We start from the raw sequence: 22,983 nt of genomic DNA, 5'->3' as shown, positions 1-22,983 counted from the left end.
GGGAGCGGGCAGGGAAGTGGAGTTGAGTCCATGATCAGATCACCCATGATCTTATTGAATGGCGGAGCTGGCTCGAGGGGCCGTATGGCCTGCTCCTGTTCCTATTTCTTATGTTCGTATGTAAAACCTATATTTTTGACCAAGCTTTTGGTCATCTGTCCTGATATCTCATTCTGTGGCTTGGTTCAAAAATGTTTTTATTGATAATGCTCTTGATAAGCGCCTTGGGACATTTTGCTACATTAAATGCACTATATAAATGTAAGTTGTCCTTATGCCTAAAAAAAACAGCAGCTTAATTTTAAGAGCCTTCTCGAAGGCCTGCAAACAGGCTCAATTAATGGAATCTCGCCATGGTGATGAATTTAATCTGGGGGCTTTGGCAGTTTTGTGGGCAGGGCCGGCTTGCCATGTAATGTTTTTTTAAACTACTGCAAAAGATCGTGGAAACTTGATTTGCGCTTGAAATTCCTTCACCTTTCGCGCTGGTTTGGGGAAATTATGTTGAAAAGCCAGCGCAACCTCGCAGAAACACCAGGTCCCTATCTTTACAGAAGCCCCAACATTAGCATCACCTTCTTTCCTCATCCCTGAAAAAATCTTTTAAAAAGTATGTAGATATTTTACTTGACATAGCTTCTGGATGCAGTTTTACAACTCAAGAGGTGCAAACAAATGGTGACAGGAACATATTTCTTTACATGGCAAGCTGCCATTCTTGGCCATGTCATCTGGAGGAGGCACCAAGTGGAAGATAGTCACTTTCCAAAAGTGTCATTAATGTACCAAAACCTATTTCTATTCAAATAATTCAACAACCTATTGTGAAATATTTTTCCTTAAATAAACAATTGATTTTGTGTGGTAAAGAGCTGATAAATATCCTGCAGTGTCACAAACAGGTCCCTATGTATTTTAAATTAAATACGGCTGCCTCAATCTCTCATGACTGGTGCACTTTTCTGCGGAGTTCACACAAGAAACAATATTTATAGAAAACTGTACTTGTTGCATACCTACAATCCTTGCCATTGGTGTAACATTTAGTCTTTTAGCAGCCTCCGCAGTCATTAGAACCAAAGCAGCTGCTCCATCATTTAAGGTACTTGCATTGGCAGCTGTAATTGTACCTGAAAAATACGTAGTTTAAATGGTATGTGTGTCGAAACATTAGGCCATTTTGCAGTTAGACTCATTAACAGAACAAAAGCTAACTTGGGTATATTTTAGTGTTATTCACACACCTTTAAAACAACTTTTAGTAGTTTTAAACACAGACACAGCCGCTGTGCATTGTAATATATTTGCTTCATGGGTTCTTTGCTTAAGAAGTCATAGCAACACATTGCTATTAAGAACTAGTTGGGTTATCAAAGCTTTGATAATCATTACTAGTTCATCCACTAGGCTCACAACTGCATACCTCATCGTGGATGACTTGGACCCAAATGACGAAGGTTTTACTTAGTCTTGTGAACATCACATGACTGGCTAAACCACTCATAATGCAACAGCTCAACAAACTTGTGTGCATACTCACAGGAGCATACATTACATGCATTAGATTGAAAACAAGGTTGTCAATAAATCAAATATTATTTGGTAGAATTCTCTTTATTAGGAATCTCCCATTAATACATTAACCATCCTTCAAAAACCTCTCCTGCCTGAGAAATGATTAAGTATCTTTTGTGCTGGTTAATATATTTCAGGATGCAGTTCCTGTTTAGCACGTACTCAAAATCAAAATTTATGTAAATTTAAAAATAATTTATCACACTAGAAAAAGGGATTGAGAAATTATCATGTTGTTTGCTAAATGTGTTGATAACACATAAATAAAAAGAACTTGCATGAGTCTTTCACAACCTCAGGACATGGCAAAATGCTTTACAGCCAATGAAGTACTTCTGAAGTATAGTCATTGAAGTAATCTAAGAAATGTGACAGCAAGGTTTCACAAACAGCAACAAAATAATGATCAGATCATTTTTTTTTAAATGTGGTGTTGACTGACATAAGTTGGTGTTAGTGAAAAATCATTTTGCTGATTTGTGTGTGGTAACCATACCAAGCAGATAATTCAAGAGCTAGTAGCGAGATCAGATTGTACAATCGTTTACAACTCAGATATAACCATTATCAATATTCTTTTGGATATTTTGATGACACGATTTCACAGTTCAATATTTTAACTTCCCTAAAATTTACAGTTAACAGTTCAAAGAAAAATGATGCATTTATACAGTGCTTTATTATGTGTCCCAAACATCTACTGTCTGGTGGTACTGATTCTAGAAAGAATGTAAGCCATATTCTTATCTGCAAATATTCTTATCTGCAAATTTCCAACTGCATGAAAATTGAGGTTCATATTCCTTTTCAAAATATTTCAACTCTGACTCAATCACAAATTCTCAAAAATCTACCAATTTACATTTAGATTTTTTTTAAAGACATGAAGCGATTTAATATGTTTACTAGTTTATAGTTATTCAGGCAAGTATTATAAATTATTAGTGTAGATGTACCTACCGTTTTCTCTTTGGAAGACTGGTTTGATTGTTGGAACTTTACTGAAGTCCACACGTTTGTACTCTTCATCTACACTGATCACGAGATCTGGTTTACCTGAGTTAAGAGAAAAAATAAATCACTATTACCTATGAATAGAAGGTTCCAATTTTTGACAGCTCAACACAACATGATGGTTGGTAATGTGCAAGAGTGGGCATTGCAACTGCCATACCATCTACACCCCAACCAGAAGTATATAACGGTCCTGAAATTCCGATGTCCTCGCATGCGCTGAAAACTGGCTTTTCCGATCTGTCAAGTTTCTGGTTTGACAGATCATCTGCAGATCGGGAGCGAGGACACTTGCAGGGCAAGATTTCCCATATTTACGAATAATCTTGCCCTGCAAATGTTCTTTAAAATCTTGCGCCTGAAAAAGCAGGCGTATAACCTACTTTTACAGGCGCAAGTGTTTAAAAATACACAGAAACATTTAAAAATAAAGTTATAAAAACACATTTTATTTTTAAAAACCCTCCCCACTACGGTAAGTTTATTTTAAGGCTTAATTAAAAAAACTTTTTAAAAAGTCGGGAAAGTTTTTTTTTACAAGAACTTTAATTTAAATGAATGCTAAATATGTAATTTATTTTCTATTTTTTTTTAAATTGTGTTTTGGGTGTTTGGTGGGGGGGGTGGGGGGGGGAAGGTTCATTCATAGTAATAGGAGTTCCGGACTTACGGAACTCCTATTACTATGAATGAGAATCTATACTACACCTGATTGGCTGCTGTCTCCAGATCCCGGCCTCCGCACGTCCCCACGTGCAAGCGCTGCGACGCGCAGTCACGGGAGGCCTCAGGCTCGGAAGTTCCAAGGGCGCAGCAGCAACAGGTAAGTGCGCATATTTTTTCTCTTTTTCTGTCGTTTGCCCGCAGGGAAGAGCTTGAACGGAATTTCTGGGCCAACATTTGTCCTCAAACATTGAACACAAATTACAGGATTAGATTTCAGTAAAGAATACTATGATGATCAATTCTGTATCATTTTAAAACTAGCAATGCAAATTTCACTCAGGTAAAAAGTTTTAATTCTTTATATGTTTTATTAATAAAGTGCAAATACTGTATATTACTGGAAAAAAATATCCACTCCTTTTCCGAGTCATACTCTTCAAAGCCATTTGGACCTTAGAAAATTCAGGGGAACACCTCTCATAGTAGTACTGACGAGAAAAGGGGGAGGGGAGGAAGTTGCAGCAGATATAAATTAGAGACTAGAAGGTTGCTTAACAGACAAGCCTTTTTTTTGTATTGTGTCCACAAGTGAGGTTTTAGAAATAAGGCTCCATAGATATGGTGAACACGAATACTGAAAGATATGAATTTGGTCCCTTTATGAATCACACTGAAGATTCTTTAAACAAGAAATGTTCAGTAGCATCGCAGGATAAAGAGTATTGTAAATTCCTGATGAATGCAAATCATTTGTTGCATTTTTGAAAAAATAAAATACACAAATTAATAAAAAATCCATAGGCTTCAGTATATAATCCCATTTTATTTAACATGAAAAACAAGAGTTTTATGGATTTTTCACCAACCAACTTGTCAAGCAAAGTCATTGGTTAATGATACGAAAAACTGTAAGGACATTGAAAAAGAACTACTCTTTCCTCCAAGACTTTGAACAAATGCACTCCCCTCCCCCTCCATCCCCCCATCTCAGAGAGGGAGCCACAATTAATTTGTAACGGGTAGGTCATGCCTGATAATGCAAGGTTACACGCTTTTCCAGAAGGCACAGAACGAGGCCACGAACAATAAATTGATTTAATACAATCTTTTGGGATTGACTAGACAAAGGGAGGTAAAGGCGCCAGCCTGGGGCAGGTGGTGAGTCATCACCAATTAAGGACAATCTCTTCAGTTGAGAACCAGACTGGTTTTATGCATAGAAACAATGGGTTTGATACATTTAATATAAACCCATAGAAGAGCCCTTGAACTGATTGGCCGGAGGGGGAAAAACAATTCTCTCTGGAGACTCCAAGTCTGCAAGGAACCAGAACAACAAAGGGACCCCACAAGATATACATTTTTGGAAAACGAGGTACTTAAGATAAGGATTTATCTTTTGCCCTGTAGACTCCCATGTGCAAATTGGGGGCATCCAGGCCCATCATCGCAGTCAGTCAAATGGATCACCACAAACAACGTATCGATCTAAACACATTATCGAAAACCGCAGCTCAGCTGGGGTATTATTCATAAAATGGATATAAGTATCTGAGCTAAAAGCAGCTCAGACGCGATGCAAAGTACGGAAGCAAACGGGAAGGAATAGAACTGAAGAGAACAACCAAAAGAGGGAACAACCGGTCACGGAACCAACGACCACGTACCTACAATCTACGATTACAGCTACGAACTGGACTTGATTGTATGCCTTCAGTCAATTCTCTCAGAAGTTAAGTTCTGTCGTTTTTAGTTAAAGTTTTTGCGTAATAAAACTGACACTGGGTTAAGCCTAAACTTTGCGTCACGTGTAGTCCTTTTTCCTATAACTCCCGAGGTCTACGAATCAAGGTAGAGTGTAAAACAAACACCCTATATGAACCTGAGTACATTTTTTCAAGAGTTGAATAAAGTAGTGGACGGGAATGTCTATGGATGTTACTTATATGGACTTCCAGAAGGCATATGATAAAATTCCTCAAGAGAGTGTTAGCTAAAGTTGAAGCTCATGGAATTGACTGCAAATTGTTGACTGGTTAGGAAACTGGCCGAGTGGCAAGAGACAGAGAGTAGGGATAATGGGCAGGTACTTTAATTGGCAGGATGTGACTAGCAGTGTCACACAGGAATCTGTGCTGGGGCCTCAACTATTTACTGTATTTATTAATGACTTCGATGATGAGATAGAGACACACATATCCAAATTTGCTGATGATACAAAGGTAGGTGGTGTGAGCAGTGTAGATGGAAGCATAAAACTACAGAGATATTAATAGATTAAGTGAATGGCAAAACTGTGGCAAATGGATTTCAACATAGGCAAGTGTGAAGTCATCCACTTTGGACCCAAAAATGATAGATCAAAGTACTTTCTAAATGGTGAAAAGCTAGAAGCAGTGGAGGTCTAAAGAGACTTAGGGATCTGAGTATATAGTTCATTAAAATGTCATGGAAAGGTAAAAAAATAATCAAAACGGCTAATGAAATGCTTTCCCCTTATATCTAGAGGACTAGAATACAAGTAGAAGTTATGCGACAGCTATACAAACCCTGGTTAGACCACACCCTGGAGTACTGTGTTCAGTTCTGGGCACCACACCTTATGAAGGATATACTAGTCTTGGCGAGAGTGCAGCGTAGATTTACTAAAATGATACCAGAACGCCGAGGGTTAAATTATAAGGAAAGATACACAAACTAGGGTTGTATTCCCTGCAATTTATAAGACTAAGGAGTGATTTGATCGAAGTTTTCAACATATTAAGGGTAAGTGATAGGGTAGAGAGAGAGAAACTATTTTTGCTGGTTGGGTAATCTAGGACTAGGGGACATAGCCTAAAAATTAGAGCCAGGCTTTTCAGGAGTGAAGTTAGAAAACACTTCCACACAACGGCCCCAAGTTTCCACACACTACAAAACAGGCGCCCCTCCGAGCTGGGCGCCCGTTTTTCGCGCTGAAAACGGCGCCTGAAAAAAAAAGCGCGATTCTGGAGCGCCCTGCAGCTCCATGGCAGCTTGGTGCGGCACCCAGGGGGCGGAGCCTACCACTCGCGCCGATTTTGTAAGTGGGAGGGGGCGGGTACCATTTAAATTAGTTTTTTTTTCGTGCCTGCAACCCTGCGCGTGCGCGTTGGAGTGTTCGCGCAGTGTGAAGGAAACATTGGCATTCGGCCATTTTTGTAGTTGTTTAATTTTTTAACATTTTTTAATAAAAGCACATTGCCCTTCCATGATCAGCACTGAGGCTTCTTGCAGCAGTGAGAAGGCTGCAGGAAGCCTCAGAGGTTGAGGCAGCCGTTTCCCGACAGCCTCCCCTCCACTGCCGTCGGGAATGGCTGCCTCAACTTCTGAGGCTTCCTGCAGCCTTCTCACTGCCTCCTCCCCGCCCGCCGTCGGGAACGGCTGCCTCCCCCCCCCCGCTGCGGACGGTCGGGCCCTCACTCCCCCCCACCCTGCCGTCGGGAACGGCTGCCTCAACTTGTGAGGCTTGCTGCAGCATTCTCCCTGCCTGAAGCACTTTCACACAGGTAGGAAGATGGTTTATTTAATCTTTTCTTTACTTATAAATTTTTATTCAGGTTGGATTTATTTGTATAAGTATAAATAAGGATTTATTATAGAATTTAATTACTTCCCTTCCCCCCCCCCCCCCCCCGTCCTCGTTCTGGACGCCTAATTTGTAACCTGCACCTGATTTTTTAATGTGTAGACAAGGTTTTTTCAGGCCTACAAAAATCTTCACTTGCTCCATTCTAAGTTAGTTTGGAGTACGTTTACACTGTGGAAACTTTGAAATCAGGCGTCAGTGGCCGGACACGCCCCCTTTTGAAGAAAAAATTCTGTTCCAAAGTGAAACTGTTCTAACTGACTAGAACTGCAGAAAAAAAGTGGAGAATTGCGATTTCTAAGATAGTCCGTTCTCCACCAGTTGCTCCTAAAAATCAGGAGCAAATCATGTGGAAACTTGGGGCCTAAGGGTGGTAGAAGTTTGGAACTCTCTTCTGCAAACGTCAGTTCATGCTGGGTAAATTGTTCATTTTAAATCGGAGATTGATAGATTTCAGTTAACCAAAGGTATTAAGGGAAATGTGGAGTTAAGTCACAGATCAGCCACGATCTCAACTGCAGAGCTGGCTCAAGGGGCTAAATGGCCTACTCCTGTTCCCATGTTCCTAATGGCGGAGCAATTAAATTCGGGGTGCATAGGAGGCCAGAATTGGACGAGTGCAGAGATCTCAAAGTTTATAGGGCTGGAGAGGTTACAGAGATAGGGAGGGGGAAGGCCATTGAGGGATTTGAAAACAAGGATAAGAATTTTAAAATTGATGTTTTGCTTAACCAGGAGCCAATATAGGTCAGCAAGTACAGGGGTGATGGGTAAACGGGACTTGGTGTGAGTTAGGATACAATCTAGCACTTCACAGCTGCTACAAGTCTTCTACTAGTCTTAAATCCTTTCCTATTTCTTAATTCTCACCATAAAGTATCCACTGCCTTTATATCCTCTCATTATTGAAGTGGGAGTAGGACTAGCAGAGAGTCGGCATAGGCTCGACGGGCCGAATGGCCGCCTTCTATGCTGTAACCATTCTATGATTCTAACTGATTTCATTCTTAATCACCAAGGCTACTCCTCCCCTCTGCCATTTTCCCTATATTTTCTGTAGACCTTATAACCTGGCACATTAAGTACATCCGGAAGGGCGTTGAGCTCTTCGAGTCTCAACGCAAAGAGCATGAAGAGGCCAAGCGCAGGCAACGGAAGGAGCGTGCGGCAAATCAGCCCTACCGACCCCTTCCCTCGACGAATGTCTGTCCCACTTGTAATAGGGTCTATGGCTCTTGTATCGGACTGTTCAGCCATCAAAGAACTCACTTTGGGAGTGGAAGCAAGTCCTCCTCAATTCCGAGGGACTGCCTATGATGATAATGATGCTTATTTGAGGGACACACACTGGGCTGTCATTTAGCTCTAAAGTTTTACTCATGTTTCTTATTTCGCTCTGCTGGTTTCAACACCTTACATCTTGTAGTTTTCCCTTTACGTTTAGTGCCTAAAGCACAATTTGACTGTTATTCTACTCTCTTCCCTTTTGAATTACTATTTGTAATACAATTTCTACCAGAGTCCTCCCTCCGCCCCCGCCCCAACCCAACCCATCCCCATTTACTAGTTTAAAGTACTCGTCACCGCCCTATTTATACTTTCACACTGGCACCGGCACCAGTATTGGGATAGGAAGGAACTGGACCATTGGGGTGGGCTCCACCTGAACCGGTTTGGCATCAGGCTAGGGGAAAGTACTTTTTAAATGTGGTGAGGGTTTCTGCCTCTACCACCCTTTCAGGCAGTGAGTTCCAGATCCCCAACACTCTCTTCGTGAAGAAATTTCCCCTCGTATCTCCTCTAAACCTCGTACCATTTACTTTAAATCTATGCCCCCTGATTGTTGACCCCTCTGCTAAGGAAAATAGGTCTTTCCTATCCACTCTATCCAGGCCCCTTATAATTTTATTACACCTCAATAAGGTCTTCCCTCAGTCTCCTGTTCCAAAGAAAACAAATCCAGCCTATCCAATCTTTCCTCATAGCTAAAATTCGCCAGTCCAGGCAACATCCTCTAAATCTCCTCTGTATCCTCTCGAGTGCAATCACATCTTTCCTGTAATGAGATGACCAGAACTGCACACAGTACTCTAGCTGTGGCCTAACTAGTGTTTTATATAGTTCAAGCATAACCTCCCTGCTCTTGTATTCTATGCCTCGGCTAATAAAGGCAAGTGTTCCGTATACTTTCTTAACTACCTAATCTACCTGGCCTTCTACCTCAGGGATCGGTAGACCTGCACTCCAAGGTCCCTTTGTTCCTTTACACTGCTCAGTGTCCTACCATTTTGTGTGTTTTTCCTTGCCTTGTTAGCCCTCCCTAAATGCATTACCTCACACTTCTCCGGAATGAATTCCAATTGCCACTGTTCTGCCCACCTGACTAGTTCACTGATATCTTCCTGCAGTCTACAGCTTTCTTCTTCATTATCAACCACAAAGCCAAATTTAGTATCATCTGAAAACTTCTTAAACATACCCCCTACATTCAAGTCTAAATCATTGATATCACAAAAAGCAAGGGACCAAGTACTGAGCCCTGTGGAACCCCACTGGAAACAGCTTTCCAGTCACAAAAACACCCATCACCCATTACCCTTTGCTTCCTGCCTCTGATCCAATTTTGGATCCAATTTGCCACTATGCCCTCAATCCTTTTACTTTCATGACCAGTCTGCCATGTGGGACCTTATCAAAAGCCTTGCTAAAATCCATGTATACTTCAAACGCATACTCTCATCGACCCCCCTTATTACTTTCTCAAAAAATTCAATTAAGTTTGTCAGACTCGACCTTCCCTTAACAAATCCATCCTGACTGTCCTTGATTAATCCTGTTTTTCTAAATGAAGATTTATCCTGTCCCACAGAATTTTCTCCAATAATTTTCCCACCACCGAGGTTAAGCTGACTGGCCTGTAATTACTTGGTCTATCCCTTTCTCCCCCTTTTTAAAAAAAAGTTCCAACATTAACAGTCCTCTAGCACCACACTTGTAGCCAGAGAGGATTGGAAAATGATGGTCAGAGCCTCTGCTATTTCCTCTTTTGCTTCTCTAACAGCCCGAGATACATTTAATCCGGGCCTGGGGATTTATCCACTATGTTTATTTCATCTAATATTTCACATTCCTCCTCCATGATTGCAATGTCTGCATCGCCCCTTTCTTTTGTGATACAGACGCGAAGTATTCATTAAAAACCATAACCACGTCGTCTGCCTTCACACACCTTTATGGTCTCTAATAAGCCCCACTCTTGCTCTAGTTTCCTCGCTCTTAATGTATTTATAAAGCATCTTTGGGTTTTCCTAGCCAACATTTTTTCATGCTCTCTTTGCTTTCCTAATATCCTTTTTAATTGCACCCCTGCACTTTCTCTACTTCTCTAGAGTTTCTGTAGTAGTGAGCTCTCGGTATGTCATAAACCTCCCTTTTTATCTTTATCCTACTCTGTATGTCCCTTGACATCCAGGGGTTCTAGATCTGTTAAAGAGAAAGGGTGGGATTAAGGGAACACACTTGCTCTGAACCCTTAGAATCTCCTTCTTGAATGCCTCCCACTGTTCTGATACCAATTTACTTTCAAGTAGCTGTTTCCAGTCCACTTTAGCTAAATCCCATCTCAGCCTAGCAAAATTGGCTTTTCCCCAACTGAGAACTGTTATTCCTGGTCCATCTTAGTCTTTTTCCATAATGACCCCAAATTTAACTGAATTATGATCACTGTACCCAATGCTCTCCCACTGATACCCCTTCCACCTTCATTCCCTTAAATAAAGTCCAGAACCGCCCCTCCCTTGTTGGGCTTGTTACAAACTAGCTAAACAAAATTCTCCTGAATGCAATTTAGGAATTCCGCACCCTCTACCATTCACACAAATTTTATCCCAGTTAATATTAGGGTAGCTGAAATCCTCTACTATTACTGCTTTATAGTTTTTGCACTTCTCAGAAATTTGCTTACATATTTGCTCTTCTATTTCCCTCGGATTGTTTGGGGGTCTATAGTGCACTCCCAGCATTGTGATCAGCCCTTTTTGTTTTTCAATTCAACCCATATGGCCTAATTTAATGATCCTTCTAACATATCATCTACCCTCACAGCTGTAATTGTTTCTTTAATCAATACTGCAACCCCCCACCATTCTTTTTTTTACACCCCTCTCTATCCTATCTAAAAACCCTGTAACCAGGAATGATGAGTTGCCATACCTGCCCTTCTTTCAGCCATGTCTCAGTAATGTATATATCATAATCCCTAGTGTCTATCTGTGCTCTCAGCTCATCTGCCTTATTCCCTATACCCCTTGCATTGAAGTATACACCATTAAGCACTGCCAAACTCCCTTGTTTATTTTCTAGCCCTTGTTTCCTCTGTTTTCCAAATTCACTTTCTACTTTTTTGCTTTCTAATTTCAGCTTTGCTTCTCTCCCTTCTGAATCCATTCTAGGGTTTCCAACCCCTGTCAAGCTAGTTTAAGCCCCCTCGGGAGAATATCTGTCCTGGCTCAGTTCCTGTCCGGCTTGTACAAGTCCCACCTCACCCAGAAACAGTCCCAATGCCTCAGAAATCTAAAGCTCTTCCACCTGCACTATTTCTCCAGCCACGCATTCATCTGCTCTATCCTCCTATTTCTGTACTCACTAGCACGTGGCACTGGGAGTAATCTGGAGATTACTACCTTTGAGGTTCTGCTTTTTAATCTCCTAGCTCTCTAAACTCTGCCTGCAGGACCTCATCTCTCTTTCAACCTAGGTCATTGGTACAGATAGGGACCACGACTTCTGGTTGTTCACCCTCTCCCCCCAGAATGCCCTGCAGCCGCTGGCACCAGGGAGGCAACATACCATCCTGGAGTCACGTCTGCGGCCACAGAAACACCTGTCTGCTCCCCTAACTATCGAATCCCTTACCAGTATTGCTTTTCCACTCTTCATTGTGCAGCTGAGCCATCCGTGGTGCCGTGGAATTGGCTCTGGCTGCACACCCCAGAACAGAATACTGGTTGGAGCACAAGATGCACTCAGGGGACTCCTGCACTACCTGCTTGGTCCTCCTCTTCTGTCTGGCGGTCACCCACCCCCTCCCTGCACACTCTTAAGCTGCGAGGTGGCCACCTCTAGATACATGCTTTCCATGAAGTTCTCAGCCTTGCGGATGCACTGCAGTGACTCCAGCCGCTGCTCAAGCTCCAAAACCCAGAGCTCAAGTTGCTGTAGCTGATAACACTTCCTGCACATGTGGTCGTACAGGCTACGCAAAGCGTCCAGGACTTCCCAAATGGCACATGATGTGCACTCCACAGGATTGGGCTGCCCTGCATTGCCTCTATTTAATAGACTAAGCACTAACCCAGCAGAAATAAACTTAAAACTTAAACAAAATACGCTCACCAGCTACTCGTCAATCAGCTCCTTCCCTTGCGCTGACATCACTTTTTTTAACTCTGATGTCACTTTTTCAAAAACTGCCTCTGTTGAGTTGCTGCCACTCGGGACTCTTCCTTGTATCTACCCTGCTCTCGCTGTGTTCCTTGTATCTGCCCTGCTCTCGCTGTGTTCCTTGTATCTGCCCTGCTCTCGCTGTGTTCCTTGTATCTACCCTGCTCTCGCTGTGTTCCTTGTATCTGCCCTGCTCTCGCTGTGTTCCTTGTATCTGCTCCTTCCGGTCTCGGGCTCTAGCCGCTGCGCTCCTTGTATCTGCTCCGCTCTCGCTGCGCTCCTTGTATCTACCCTGCTCTCGCTGTGTTCCTTGTATCTGCCCTGCTCTCGCTGTGTTCCTTGTATCTGCCCTGCTCTCGCTGTGTTCCTTGTATCTGCCCTGCTCTCGCTGTGTTCCTTGTATCTGCCCTGCTCTCGCTGTGTTCCTTGTATCTGCTCCTTCCGGTCTCGGGCTCTAGCCGCTGCGCTCCTTGTATCTGCTCCGCTCTCGCTGCGCTCCTTGTATCTGCTCCGCTCTCGCTGCGCTCCTTGTATCTGCTCCGCTCTCGCTGCGCTCCTTGTATCTGCTCCGCTCTCGCTGCGCTCCTTGTATCTGCTCCGCTCTCGCTGCGCTCCTTGTATCTGCTCCGCTCTCGCTGCGCTCCTTGTATCTGCTCCGCTCTCGCTGCGCTCCTTGTATCTGCTCCGCTCTCGCTGCGCTCCTTGTATCTGCTCCGCTCTCGCTGCGCTCCTTGTATCTGCTCCGCTCTCGCTGCGCTCCTTGTATCTGCTCCGCTCTCGCTGCGCTCCTTGTATCTGCTCCTTCCGATCTCGGGCTCTAGCCACCGCGCTCCTTGTATCTGCTCCGCTCCCACCAGGTCCGCTCTTTCTGGTTGACATTCTGGCAGTCCTTCAGACAGTTTTTATCCTTATCCTTACAGGTAGCAAGTACATTGTACCTGTTGGAGGATCAGTTTCTGTGGACCCTCGTTCCCTTTCTTACCTGGGTTCCCCTTACTCTGCATACTATCAGTCACACCAAACCCGGTCTGAACCTGTTCCTCTCTACGAGGTGTGGCTGAAGTCTGGAGTAAACTGCCCAGATACTCTTCCCCTTCCTTTATGTGTCAGAGCATCTCCAACTCGAACTCCAGCTCAATGACTCTGAGCCGAAGAGATTCGAGAGAGACATTTACTGCCGACATGTTTGCTCAGGACAGTCTCGTTGTCCACAAACTCTCGCATACTGCAGTCCAGACACATAACCTGCTCTGCCATATCTTAGTCTAACCTTATTTATTTAATTAGTTAAAATCTTTATTTAATTATTATTTACAGTTATATTAGTTAGTTTATCTAATTAAAAACTTAACCTGATAAAGTACGTTATAGTTTCCTGCTCTTTAAACTACTGTTCCAGCTGTAATACTCACCAACCAATCACCTACTTGCTGTTCTGTGACGTCACTCCTTGTTGTAGCTCTGGCTCTGCTCCCGCTCTGTTTAAGGTGCTCTGCCAGCCAGAAGTGCCGAGTGGATGATCCATATCGGCCTCCTCCCGAGGTCCCCACCATCACAGAAGCCAATCTTCAGCCAATTCGATTCACTCATGATATCAAGAAACGGCTGAGCACACTGGATAGGATACAGCAAAAGCTATGGGCCCCCCCAACAACATCTTGGCTGAAGACTTGTGCTCCATAAGTAGCTGTTCCAGTACAGCTACAAGACTGGCATCTATCCGACAATGTGGAAAACTGCCCAGGTATGTCGAATTAAAAAAAAAGTAGAGAAAAAGTACTTGACAAACTAATGGAACTGAAAGTGGACAAATCTCCTGGACCTGATGGCCTACATCCTAGGGTTTTAAAAGAAGTGGCTGCAATGGTAGTATCTTCCAAAATTCCCTAGAATCTAGAACAGTCCCTGCGGATTCAAAGGTAGCAAATGTAGCCCCGCTATTCAAGGAGGGAGACAGAAAACAGGGAACTACAGGCCAGTTAGCCTGACATTAGTCGTCGGTAAAATGCTGGAATCCATTAAGGAAGTGGTATCACAGCACTTAGAAAATCAAAATATGACTAGGCAGCGTCAACATGGTTTTATGAAAGGGAAATTTGAGTATGTAACTCGCAGGATAGATAATGGGGAACCAGGATGTGGTATATTTAGATTTCCAAAAAGCATTTGATAAGATGCCTCATGAAAGGATGCTACGCAAGACAAAGGCTTGTAGAGTTGGGGATGATGTATTAGCATGGATATAGGATTGGTTAACGGACAGAAAACAGAGAGTAGGGATAAACGTGTCATTTTCAGAATGGCAGACTGTAACTAGTGGGGTGCCGCAAGGATCAGTGCTTGGGTTTCAGCTATTTGCAATCTATATTAATGATTTCGATGAAGGGACCGAGTGCAGTGTATCCAAGATTGCTGACGATACAAAGCTAGGTGGGTAGGTCATCATCATTATAGGCAGTCCCTCGGAATCGAGGAAGACTTGCTTCCACTTCTGAAGTGAGTTCTTTGGTGGCTGAACACTTCAATACGAGAGCCACAGACTGTGTCACAGGTGGGATAGACATTCACCGAGGGAAGGGTTGGGTGGGACTAGTTTGCCACACGCTCCTTCCGCTGCCTGCACTTGACCTCTTCACGCTCTCGGCATTGAGATTCGAAGAGCTCAACGCCCTCCCGGATGCACTTTCTCCATCAAGGCAGTCTTCGGCCAGGGACTCCCAGGTGTCGTTGAGCTACAGTATGCGGACGATGCCTGCGTTTGCGCACATTCTGAGGCTGAACTCCAGGATATAGTCGATGTATTCACCGAGGCATATGAAAGCATGGGCCTTACGCTAAACATCCGTAAGACAAAGGTCCTCCACCAGCTTGTCATCGCCACACAGCACTGCCCTCCAATCATCAAGATTCACAGCACAGCCCTCGACAATGTGGACCATATCCCATACCTTAAGGAGCCTAGTCAACAAAAGCAGACATTGATGCAGAGATTCAACACCGCCTCCAGTGCGCCAGTGCAGCCTTCGGCCGCCTGAGGAAAAGAATGTTCGAAGACCAGGCCCTCAAATCTACCACCAAGCTCATGGTGGGTAGGTATGCTGTGAGGAGGACACAAAGAGCCTGCAAAGGGATATGGACAGGTTAAGCGAGTGGGCAATAAGGTGTCAGATGAAGTATAATGTGAGGAAACCGGAGGTTATTCACTTTGGTAGGAAGAATAGAAAGAGAGTATTTTTTAAATGGTGAGAAACTATTAAATATTGCTGTTCAGAGATTTAGGTGTCTTCATACAGGAAACACAAAGTTACAGCAAGCAATTAGGAAGGCAAATGGCATAAGAACATAAGAAATAGGAGCAGGTGTAGGACATGTGGCCCCTCGAGCCTGCTCCGCCATTTAGTACGATCATGGCTGATCCAATCATGGACTCAGGTCCACTTCCCTGCCCGCTCTCCATAACCCATTATTCCCTTATCTTTGAAGAAACTGTCTATTTCTGTCTTAAATTTATTCAATGTCCCAGCTTCCACAGCTCTCTGAGGCAGCAAATTCCACCAATCCACAACCCTCAGAAGAAATTTCTCCTCATTTCAGTTTTAACTGGGAGGCCCCTTATTCAAAGATTATGCCCTCTAGTCTCCCCTATCAGTGGGAACATCCTCTCTGCATCCACCTTGTCAAGCCCCCTCAATCTTATACGTTTCGATAAGATCACCTCTCATTCTTCTGAATTCCAATGAGTAGAAGCCCAACCTACTCAACCTTTCCTCATAAGTCAACCCCCTCATTCCCAGAATCAACCTAGTGAACCTTCTCTGAACTGCCTCCAAAGCAAGTATATCCTTTCGTAAATATGGAAACCAAAACGGCACACAGTATTCCAGGTGTGGTCTCACCAATACCCTGTACAACTGTAACAAGACTTCCCTACTTTTATACTCCATTCCCTTTGCAATAAAGGCCAAGATTCCATTGGCCTTCCTTATCACCTGCTGTACCTGCATACTATCCTTTTGTTTCATGCAAAGTACCCTCAGGTCCCGCTGTACTGCAGCACTTTGCAATCTTTCTCCATTTAAATAATAACTTGCTCTTTGATTTTTTTTCTGCCAAAGTGCATGAACTCACTTTCCAACATTATACTCCATCTGCCAAATTTTTGCCCACTCACTTAGCCTATGTCTTTTTCCAGATTTTTTGTGTCCTCCTCCTCACATTGCTTTTCCTCCCATGTTGGCCTTTATTGCAAGGGGGTTGGAGTACTAGAGTAAGGAAGTCTTAATACAATTGGATAGGGCTTTGGTGAGACCACACATGAAGTACTGTGCAGTTTTGGTTTCCTTATCTGAGAAAGGTCATATATGCCTTCGAGGCAGTGCAACAAAGGTTCATTAGATTGATCCCTGGGATAAGAGGGTCGTCCTATGAGGAGAGATTGAGTAGATTGGGCCTATACTCTCTGGTGTTTGGAGGAGTGGTGATCTCACTGAAACATATAAGATTCTGAGAGGGAATTGACAAGGTAGATGTTGAGAGGTTGTATCCCCTGGCTGGAGAGTCTAGAACTAGGGGGCGTAGTCTCAGGATAAAGGGTCAGCTATTTAAGACTGAGGAGGAAGAATTTCTTCACTCAGAGGTTTGTGAATCTTTGGAATTCTCTACCCCAGAGGGCTGTGGATGCGGAGTTGCTGAGTATATTCAAGGTTGAGATTGATAGATTTTTGGACTCATGGGGAATCAAGGGATATGGGGGATCAAGCGGGAAAGTGGAGTTAAGGTCGAAGATTAGGCTTGATCATATTGAATGACCGAGCAGGCTCAAAGGGCTGTATGATCCACTCCTGCTCCCATTTTTTATGCTCTTATGTTCTAAACTCGAGAATATAGGCCCATTCGAATCAATTTCTCCTCATAGGACAACCCTCTCATCCCAGGAATTAGTCTAGTGAACCTTTGTTGCACCCCCTCTAAGGCAAGTATATCCTTCCTTAGGTAAGGTGACCAACAAGGCCCTTATCATCCACAATAAGCTCATGGATACAAGGGCCTTGTTCACAAATGAATGGACGTTTTGGAGGGAAATGCAGAGAGGGGTGGTGATAGCTGATCCGCTGGTAGCGTCCACGGGGTCTTCACTGGGAAGGATAAGTGGGACGGGAAGGAGATTGACAAGATTAACTCCCAGCGTGTGCACTCTTTGGGAAGAGTCTTGAGAGTAGGATGGGGCAGTTGGGATTGCTGCTCATAAGGGGGCAGCAATGAGTGACTCATGGGCCTTTTGGAGGATGTTTAGAGAGGCACTGAGGGAAGCAGTAGGCTTATCTTAGAGGGTTTCAAGCCTGGGACAGCCGTAGGAGAGTAGGAATGGTGAGGAGTACTGAATGGTTGGGATAGGAATTTGGGAGGACACAGTATATAAGAGGGGAGAAGTGAGAGGAGGCATGGCGGCAGGAGAGGGGGGTCAAGGAGGGGGTAGAGAAGAGAAAATACAAAATAATTGAATAAAAGACACTGAAGGAGGACAACAGAAAAACTATGCACAAATACCTCTTTGTGGAATGCTGACAGAAACCACTTCTTTTGCCATGATCTTTGAATCCCAAGATGCTTTACTTTTAGTATATGAACCAATTGCATAAGTGTCTTGCTCCTCACGTGAAATATTAAACTTTTTTGCAGTATTCTCAGCACAGTTACCCTATAACAAATCAGAATTATACAAAAAATGTAAGAGTCATGGACATCAGCTAAAAGTAGAGTGAATAATCATAGAATGACGTAAAATGTACAGCATAGAAACAGGCTATTTTGCCCAACTGGTCTATGTTGGTGGTTATGCTCCGCACGAGTCTCCGCCCACCCGACTTCAGTTAACGGTATCTGCATAGCCTTCTATTCCTTTCTCCATTGTACTTATCTAGCTTCCCCTTAATAGAATCATAGAATGATACAGCACATGTGGAAGCTATTTGGCCCATCGGCCGGTTGTTTGAAAGAGATATCCAATTAGCCCCACTCCCCCGCTCTTTCCCAATAGCCCTGCATATTTATCCCCTTTTGAAAGTCACTATTATATCTGCTTCCACCACCCTTTCGGCAGTGCATTCCAGATCGTAACAACTTGCTGCGTAAAAAAAAGTTTCCTCATGTCGTCTCTGGCTCTTTTGCCAATTACCTTAAATTTGTGTCCTCTGGATACGGACCCTTCTGCCAGTGGAAACAGTTTTTCCTTATTTAGTCTATCAAAACCCTTTCATAATTTTGAACATTTCTATCACATCTCCCTTTAACCTTCTTTGCTCCAAGGAGAAAAATCCCAGCTTCTTTAATCTCTCCACATAATTGAAGTTCTGCATTTCTGGTACCATTCCATTAAATCTCCTCTGCACCATCACCAAGGTCTTGATATCCTTCTTAAAGTGTATTGCCCAGAATTGCCCAAAATACTCCAGTGTTTTATAAAAGGTTTAGCATAAATTCTCTGCCTCTATCTATATAGCCATGGATCCTGTATGCTTTTAACGGCCCTCTCAACTTGTCCTGCCACCTTCAAAGGTTTGTGTACGTACACCCCCAGGTCTCTCCGTTCCTGCAACTCCTTTAAAATTGTACCATTTAGTTTATATTGCCCCTCATTGGGCTCAAAATTGGTCCACCCCTTTTTTTGGCGCACTCACCAGAGATGCGCCGACTTTGTGGGCTGAAAAGGACGCCAAAAAAATGTCCCCGATTCTGGCCGCTGTGTTGCCACTCCCGGGGCATGGTGCGGCGTGGCCAGTCGACTGGGGGTGGGTGGGGGGGGGGGGGGGGGTGTGGAGCTAGGGCCCTGCATGAGAAACAGTGCCGGCAGCTCTCCACATGCGCATTGGAGTGTGCGCGCATGCGCAGTAGCTCCTCGCCCCCAGCGCATCCTGCAGCTTGTGTGGAAAGGACCCGATGCTCGCCGCCTCCATCCCTGGTCGAGTGGTCTCACGCACCGGCTGGGCCCGCTGTGGAACGCACTGAGGCTGATCCCGATGTTTACAACTGAGGGTTGTGAAGCCGGGTGCTTTCTTCATAACAGAAGGTCGAGTCAGATATGAAAAACAATGCCACAAAAGTGTTTCAAATAAACAAAAAGCGGCAGGCAAGACATCCTAAAGCTAGCTTTAGATAAGCTGAGTAGGAACAGGAGTGGGGTCAGAAGGAGAGGATTCTTTGGGAAGGGATTAGAGCTGGGGCTGAGATAGGGCACCCTGGGACTGGAATCTGGACTTACTTCTGTTGCACCGGCCGGCCCGCTGACTTCCTGGGCCGAGTTTTGATAGGAAGGTAGGAGTTCATTTTATTTTTATTTCTTCTTGAATGTTTTAATGTCTTCTTGAATGCTTCCTACTTCTTGTACTTTGTTTAGTATTTTGCAAGGTCCTCTCCGCTTCCCTTCCCGCCCCCATCTCTGGCCGAATGATCTCAGATGTACCTACCTGCGTTGATTTCTTAATTCTCCACAAGGGTTTTCTGTGCGGCCACAAGTAGCCACATACACTGGCCTAAGTTAGTTTGGAGCAGCTATTAGCTGTCCAAAGTGGCCTAAATGGCCAAAAAGGACATAGGTGGCTGGTAGCGCCCACTTTTGAGAAACATTTTTTAAAAATCCTAACTAACTCACTTACACTGGCGCAAATTGAATGTGCAAAATGGGGATTTTTAAGATATTCCAGAAAAATCAAGGTGTGCCAAAAAAAAGAGCACCTCCTGAGCAATTTTGAGCCCATTATTCCTACCAAAATGAATCACTTCAAACAGAGAGAAAAGAGCCCCAGCTTGTTCAGTCTTTCCTGATAGTTATAACATCTCAGTTCTGGTATTATCCTTGTAAATCTTATTTGCACTTTCTCTCGTGCTTCTATATCCTTTTTGTAAAATGGAGACCAGAACTGTAAACAGTATTCTTAGTGTGGTCTAATCAAAGTTCGATGCAAATTTAACATAACTTTTCTGCTTTTCAATGCTATTCCTCTAGAGATGAATACCAGTGCTTTGCTTGCATTTTCTATGACTTTGTTAACTTGCGTTGCTACCTTTAATGATATGTGAATGTGTACCCCTAGATCCCTTTGCTCCTCTATCCCACAATCATTTTGTAGCCATGAGTAGTTTACAGAATATAGTTTACATCTTCCCTAGCTATAGGATACAGGTGATAATAACATTAATGCGATTATATACATTGTATATAAAATATGCTCGGAAATCAGACTGACAATGTTAGTCTTATAGTTTGCCGTTTAAATTAATTCTACCAAACATTACAACTGATACGGAGCAGTTAATGATTACTAAATCAGTCAGTCATTCACAAGAGCTGAGAGTCTTTGCAAAAAACTGGGAACAAATTGACCTTCGAAGTGCTTCCTTTTAAAAATGATTCCAGACAGCACAACCAAAGGATTATGAACTAAATGAAATGTACGCGTTTGACTTTCCAACATCTGCCTTTACATATGGACACTTTTATTACCACAGCTTAGGAAATTGATCATTGAAAGCTGGTATGTTTTTCTCAGCATATTCAGTTGTTTTTCCTTTCAAGTATTGAGTAGCGAGAATGATTCCGGTTTTGCTGGAACAGAGTATCCAAAGGCATGCCCGGTTAGTTAGACTTGTTTGTGCATCTTGAGCTTCAAAACATTTTTGCCCAAAAAGTTGCTGGAGTTCAAGCTGCTAAGGGCAGCGCAATGAGGGCAATAGGGCATATGGGACCTTGGTGACAATGGGACAAACAATGTATCTCCTTACCCAATGAGATTAAAGGATTGAGAAATAAATCAAGGAAGGACCGAGAGAATGAGTGAATTCAATGCCAAATCAAGGAATGAGATGCCACACTTTTAATTGTTTACTTTCTGGGCCTGAAAGGTTGATTGGCAGTCATTAATAATTAACACATCGTTAAAAGGGCACGTCTGCTGTTAAGTACTAGACTTAACTTTCTGTGGTGGTTTTAATGAGTCATTAATGTGAAAATGGAGCAAATTTATGTAAATCATAGCATGGTTAAGGGCAAGATGCAGTTTTCGTGAAGCTAATGGCAGAGCGGCGCAAATCAATTTGCAATTCAAGAGATTATTCTCAATGTTCCCATTAAGCTGCGCAGTCTGAAGGTCCCGCGCAGATCACTTGCTGGCTTTACAATGGAAAAACTGCGCTTGCACGGAAATTTGAATTTCTTGGAAAGATCCAGTTGTTGCGGTCCACGTAGGTACCAATGACATAGGTAGGAAAAAGAAAGAGGTTCTGCTGAGGGAGTATGAACAGCTAGGGGCTAAATTAAAAAGCAGAACCACAAAGATAATAATCTCTGGATTACTACCTGAGCCACGAGCAAATTTGCATAGGTTAAATAAGATCAGAGAGATAAATGTGCGGCTCAAAGATTGGTGTGGGAGAAATGGGTTTCAATTCATCAGACACTGGCTGTACTGGGATTCATGGGGTACTGGGATAAGAGGGAGTTGTTCTGTCGGGACAGGCTTCACGTGAACCAGGCTGGGACCAGTTTCCTGGCAATTCGAATAACTAGGGCTGTAGATCGGGCTTTAAATTAATTAGTCGGAGAGAGGGATCCGGTGAGCGGAAATTTAAAAAGTCAAAGAGAAAGGAGAAGGTAATAATGCAGGGTAGCGATAAGGGTAACGATAACTAGAGTGTGACAGGAAGGGCAGAGCATATACATATATGAGTGCATCAGAGAATGGGGTCAGAGTAGGGATAAATGGTAAACGGACAAAATTAAAAGCTCTTTATCAGAATGCACGCAGCATTCATAACAAGATAGATGAGTTGACGGCACAAATAGAAATAAATGGGTCTGATCTGATAGCCATTACAGAGACATGGTTGCAAGATGACCAAGGCTGGGAACTAAATATTCAGGGGTATTTGCCATTTTGAAGGGATAGGCAGAAATGAAAAGGAGGCGGGGTAGCTCTGTTAATAAAGGATGAGATCAGTCCAGTAGTGAGAAATTATATTGGCTCAGAAAATCAAGATGTAGAATCAGTTTGGGTGGAAATAAGAAATAATAAGGGAAAGAAGTCACTGGTGGAGTAGACTATAGGCCGCTTAACAGTACCTACACTGTAGGACAGAGTATAAATCAAGAAATAATGGAGCCTTGTAAGAAAGGTATGGCAATAATCATGGGTGATTTTAATCTTCATATTGATTGGACAAATCAAATTGGCAAAAATAGCCTTGAGGAAGAGTTCATAGAGTATATGCAGGATGGTTTCTTAGAACAATACGTTGCATAATCAACCAGGTTATTTTAGATCTGGTAACGTATAATGAGACGGGATTAATTAATGATCTCATAGTAAAGGATCCTCTTGGAAAGAGTGATCATAACATGGTAGAATTTCAAATTCAGTTTGAGGGGAAGAAAGCTAGGTCTCAAATTAGTTCTGAACTTAAATAAAGGCAACTACAAAGGTATGAACACAGAGTTTGCTAAAGTGGACTGGGAAAATAAATTAAAGATGGTAGATAACCAGTAGCAAACATTTAAGGAGATATTTTATAACTCTCAGCAAAGATATATTCCAGTGAGAAAGAAAGATTGAGAAAGATGAACCATCTGCGGATAACTAAGGAAGGATGTTATTAAATTGAAAACAAAGGCATACAACATTGCGAAG

The 22,983-nt window shown here is 43.1% G+C and overlaps 1 protein-coding gene across 1 annotated transcript in view; it reads right to left on the bottom strand.

Moving 5' to 3' along the window:
- acat1 (acetyl-CoA acetyltransferase 1) overlaps nucleotides 1–22,983 on the bottom strand; it is a 49,375-nt gene that overhangs the window by 13,886 nt on the left and 12,506 nt on the right. The window contains exons 5-7 of the mRNA XM_070874603.1: nucleotides 17,852–18,002; nucleotides 2,536–2,631; nucleotides 1,017–1,130 (exon numbers count right to left, since the gene is read on the bottom strand). Of these exons, the coding sequence (XP_070730704.1) occupies nucleotides 1,017–1,130; nucleotides 2,536–2,631; nucleotides 17,852–18,002 (361 nt within the window). The remainder of the gene's footprint in view (nucleotides 1–1,016; nucleotides 1,131–2,535; nucleotides 2,632–17,851; nucleotides 18,003–22,983) is intronic.

Source organism: Pristiophorus japonicus, unplaced genomic scaffold (genome assembly GCF_044704955.1).
Source record: "Pristiophorus japonicus isolate sPriJap1 unplaced genomic scaffold, sPriJap1.hap1 HAP1_SCAFFOLD_904, whole genome shotgun sequence".
NCBI classification, from domain to species: domain Eukaryota; kingdom Metazoa; phylum Chordata; class Chondrichthyes; family Pristiophoridae; genus Pristiophorus; species Pristiophorus japonicus.
Note: the sequence above shows the minus strand (reverse complement) of the source record. Positions and strands in the feature narration are given on the sequence as shown.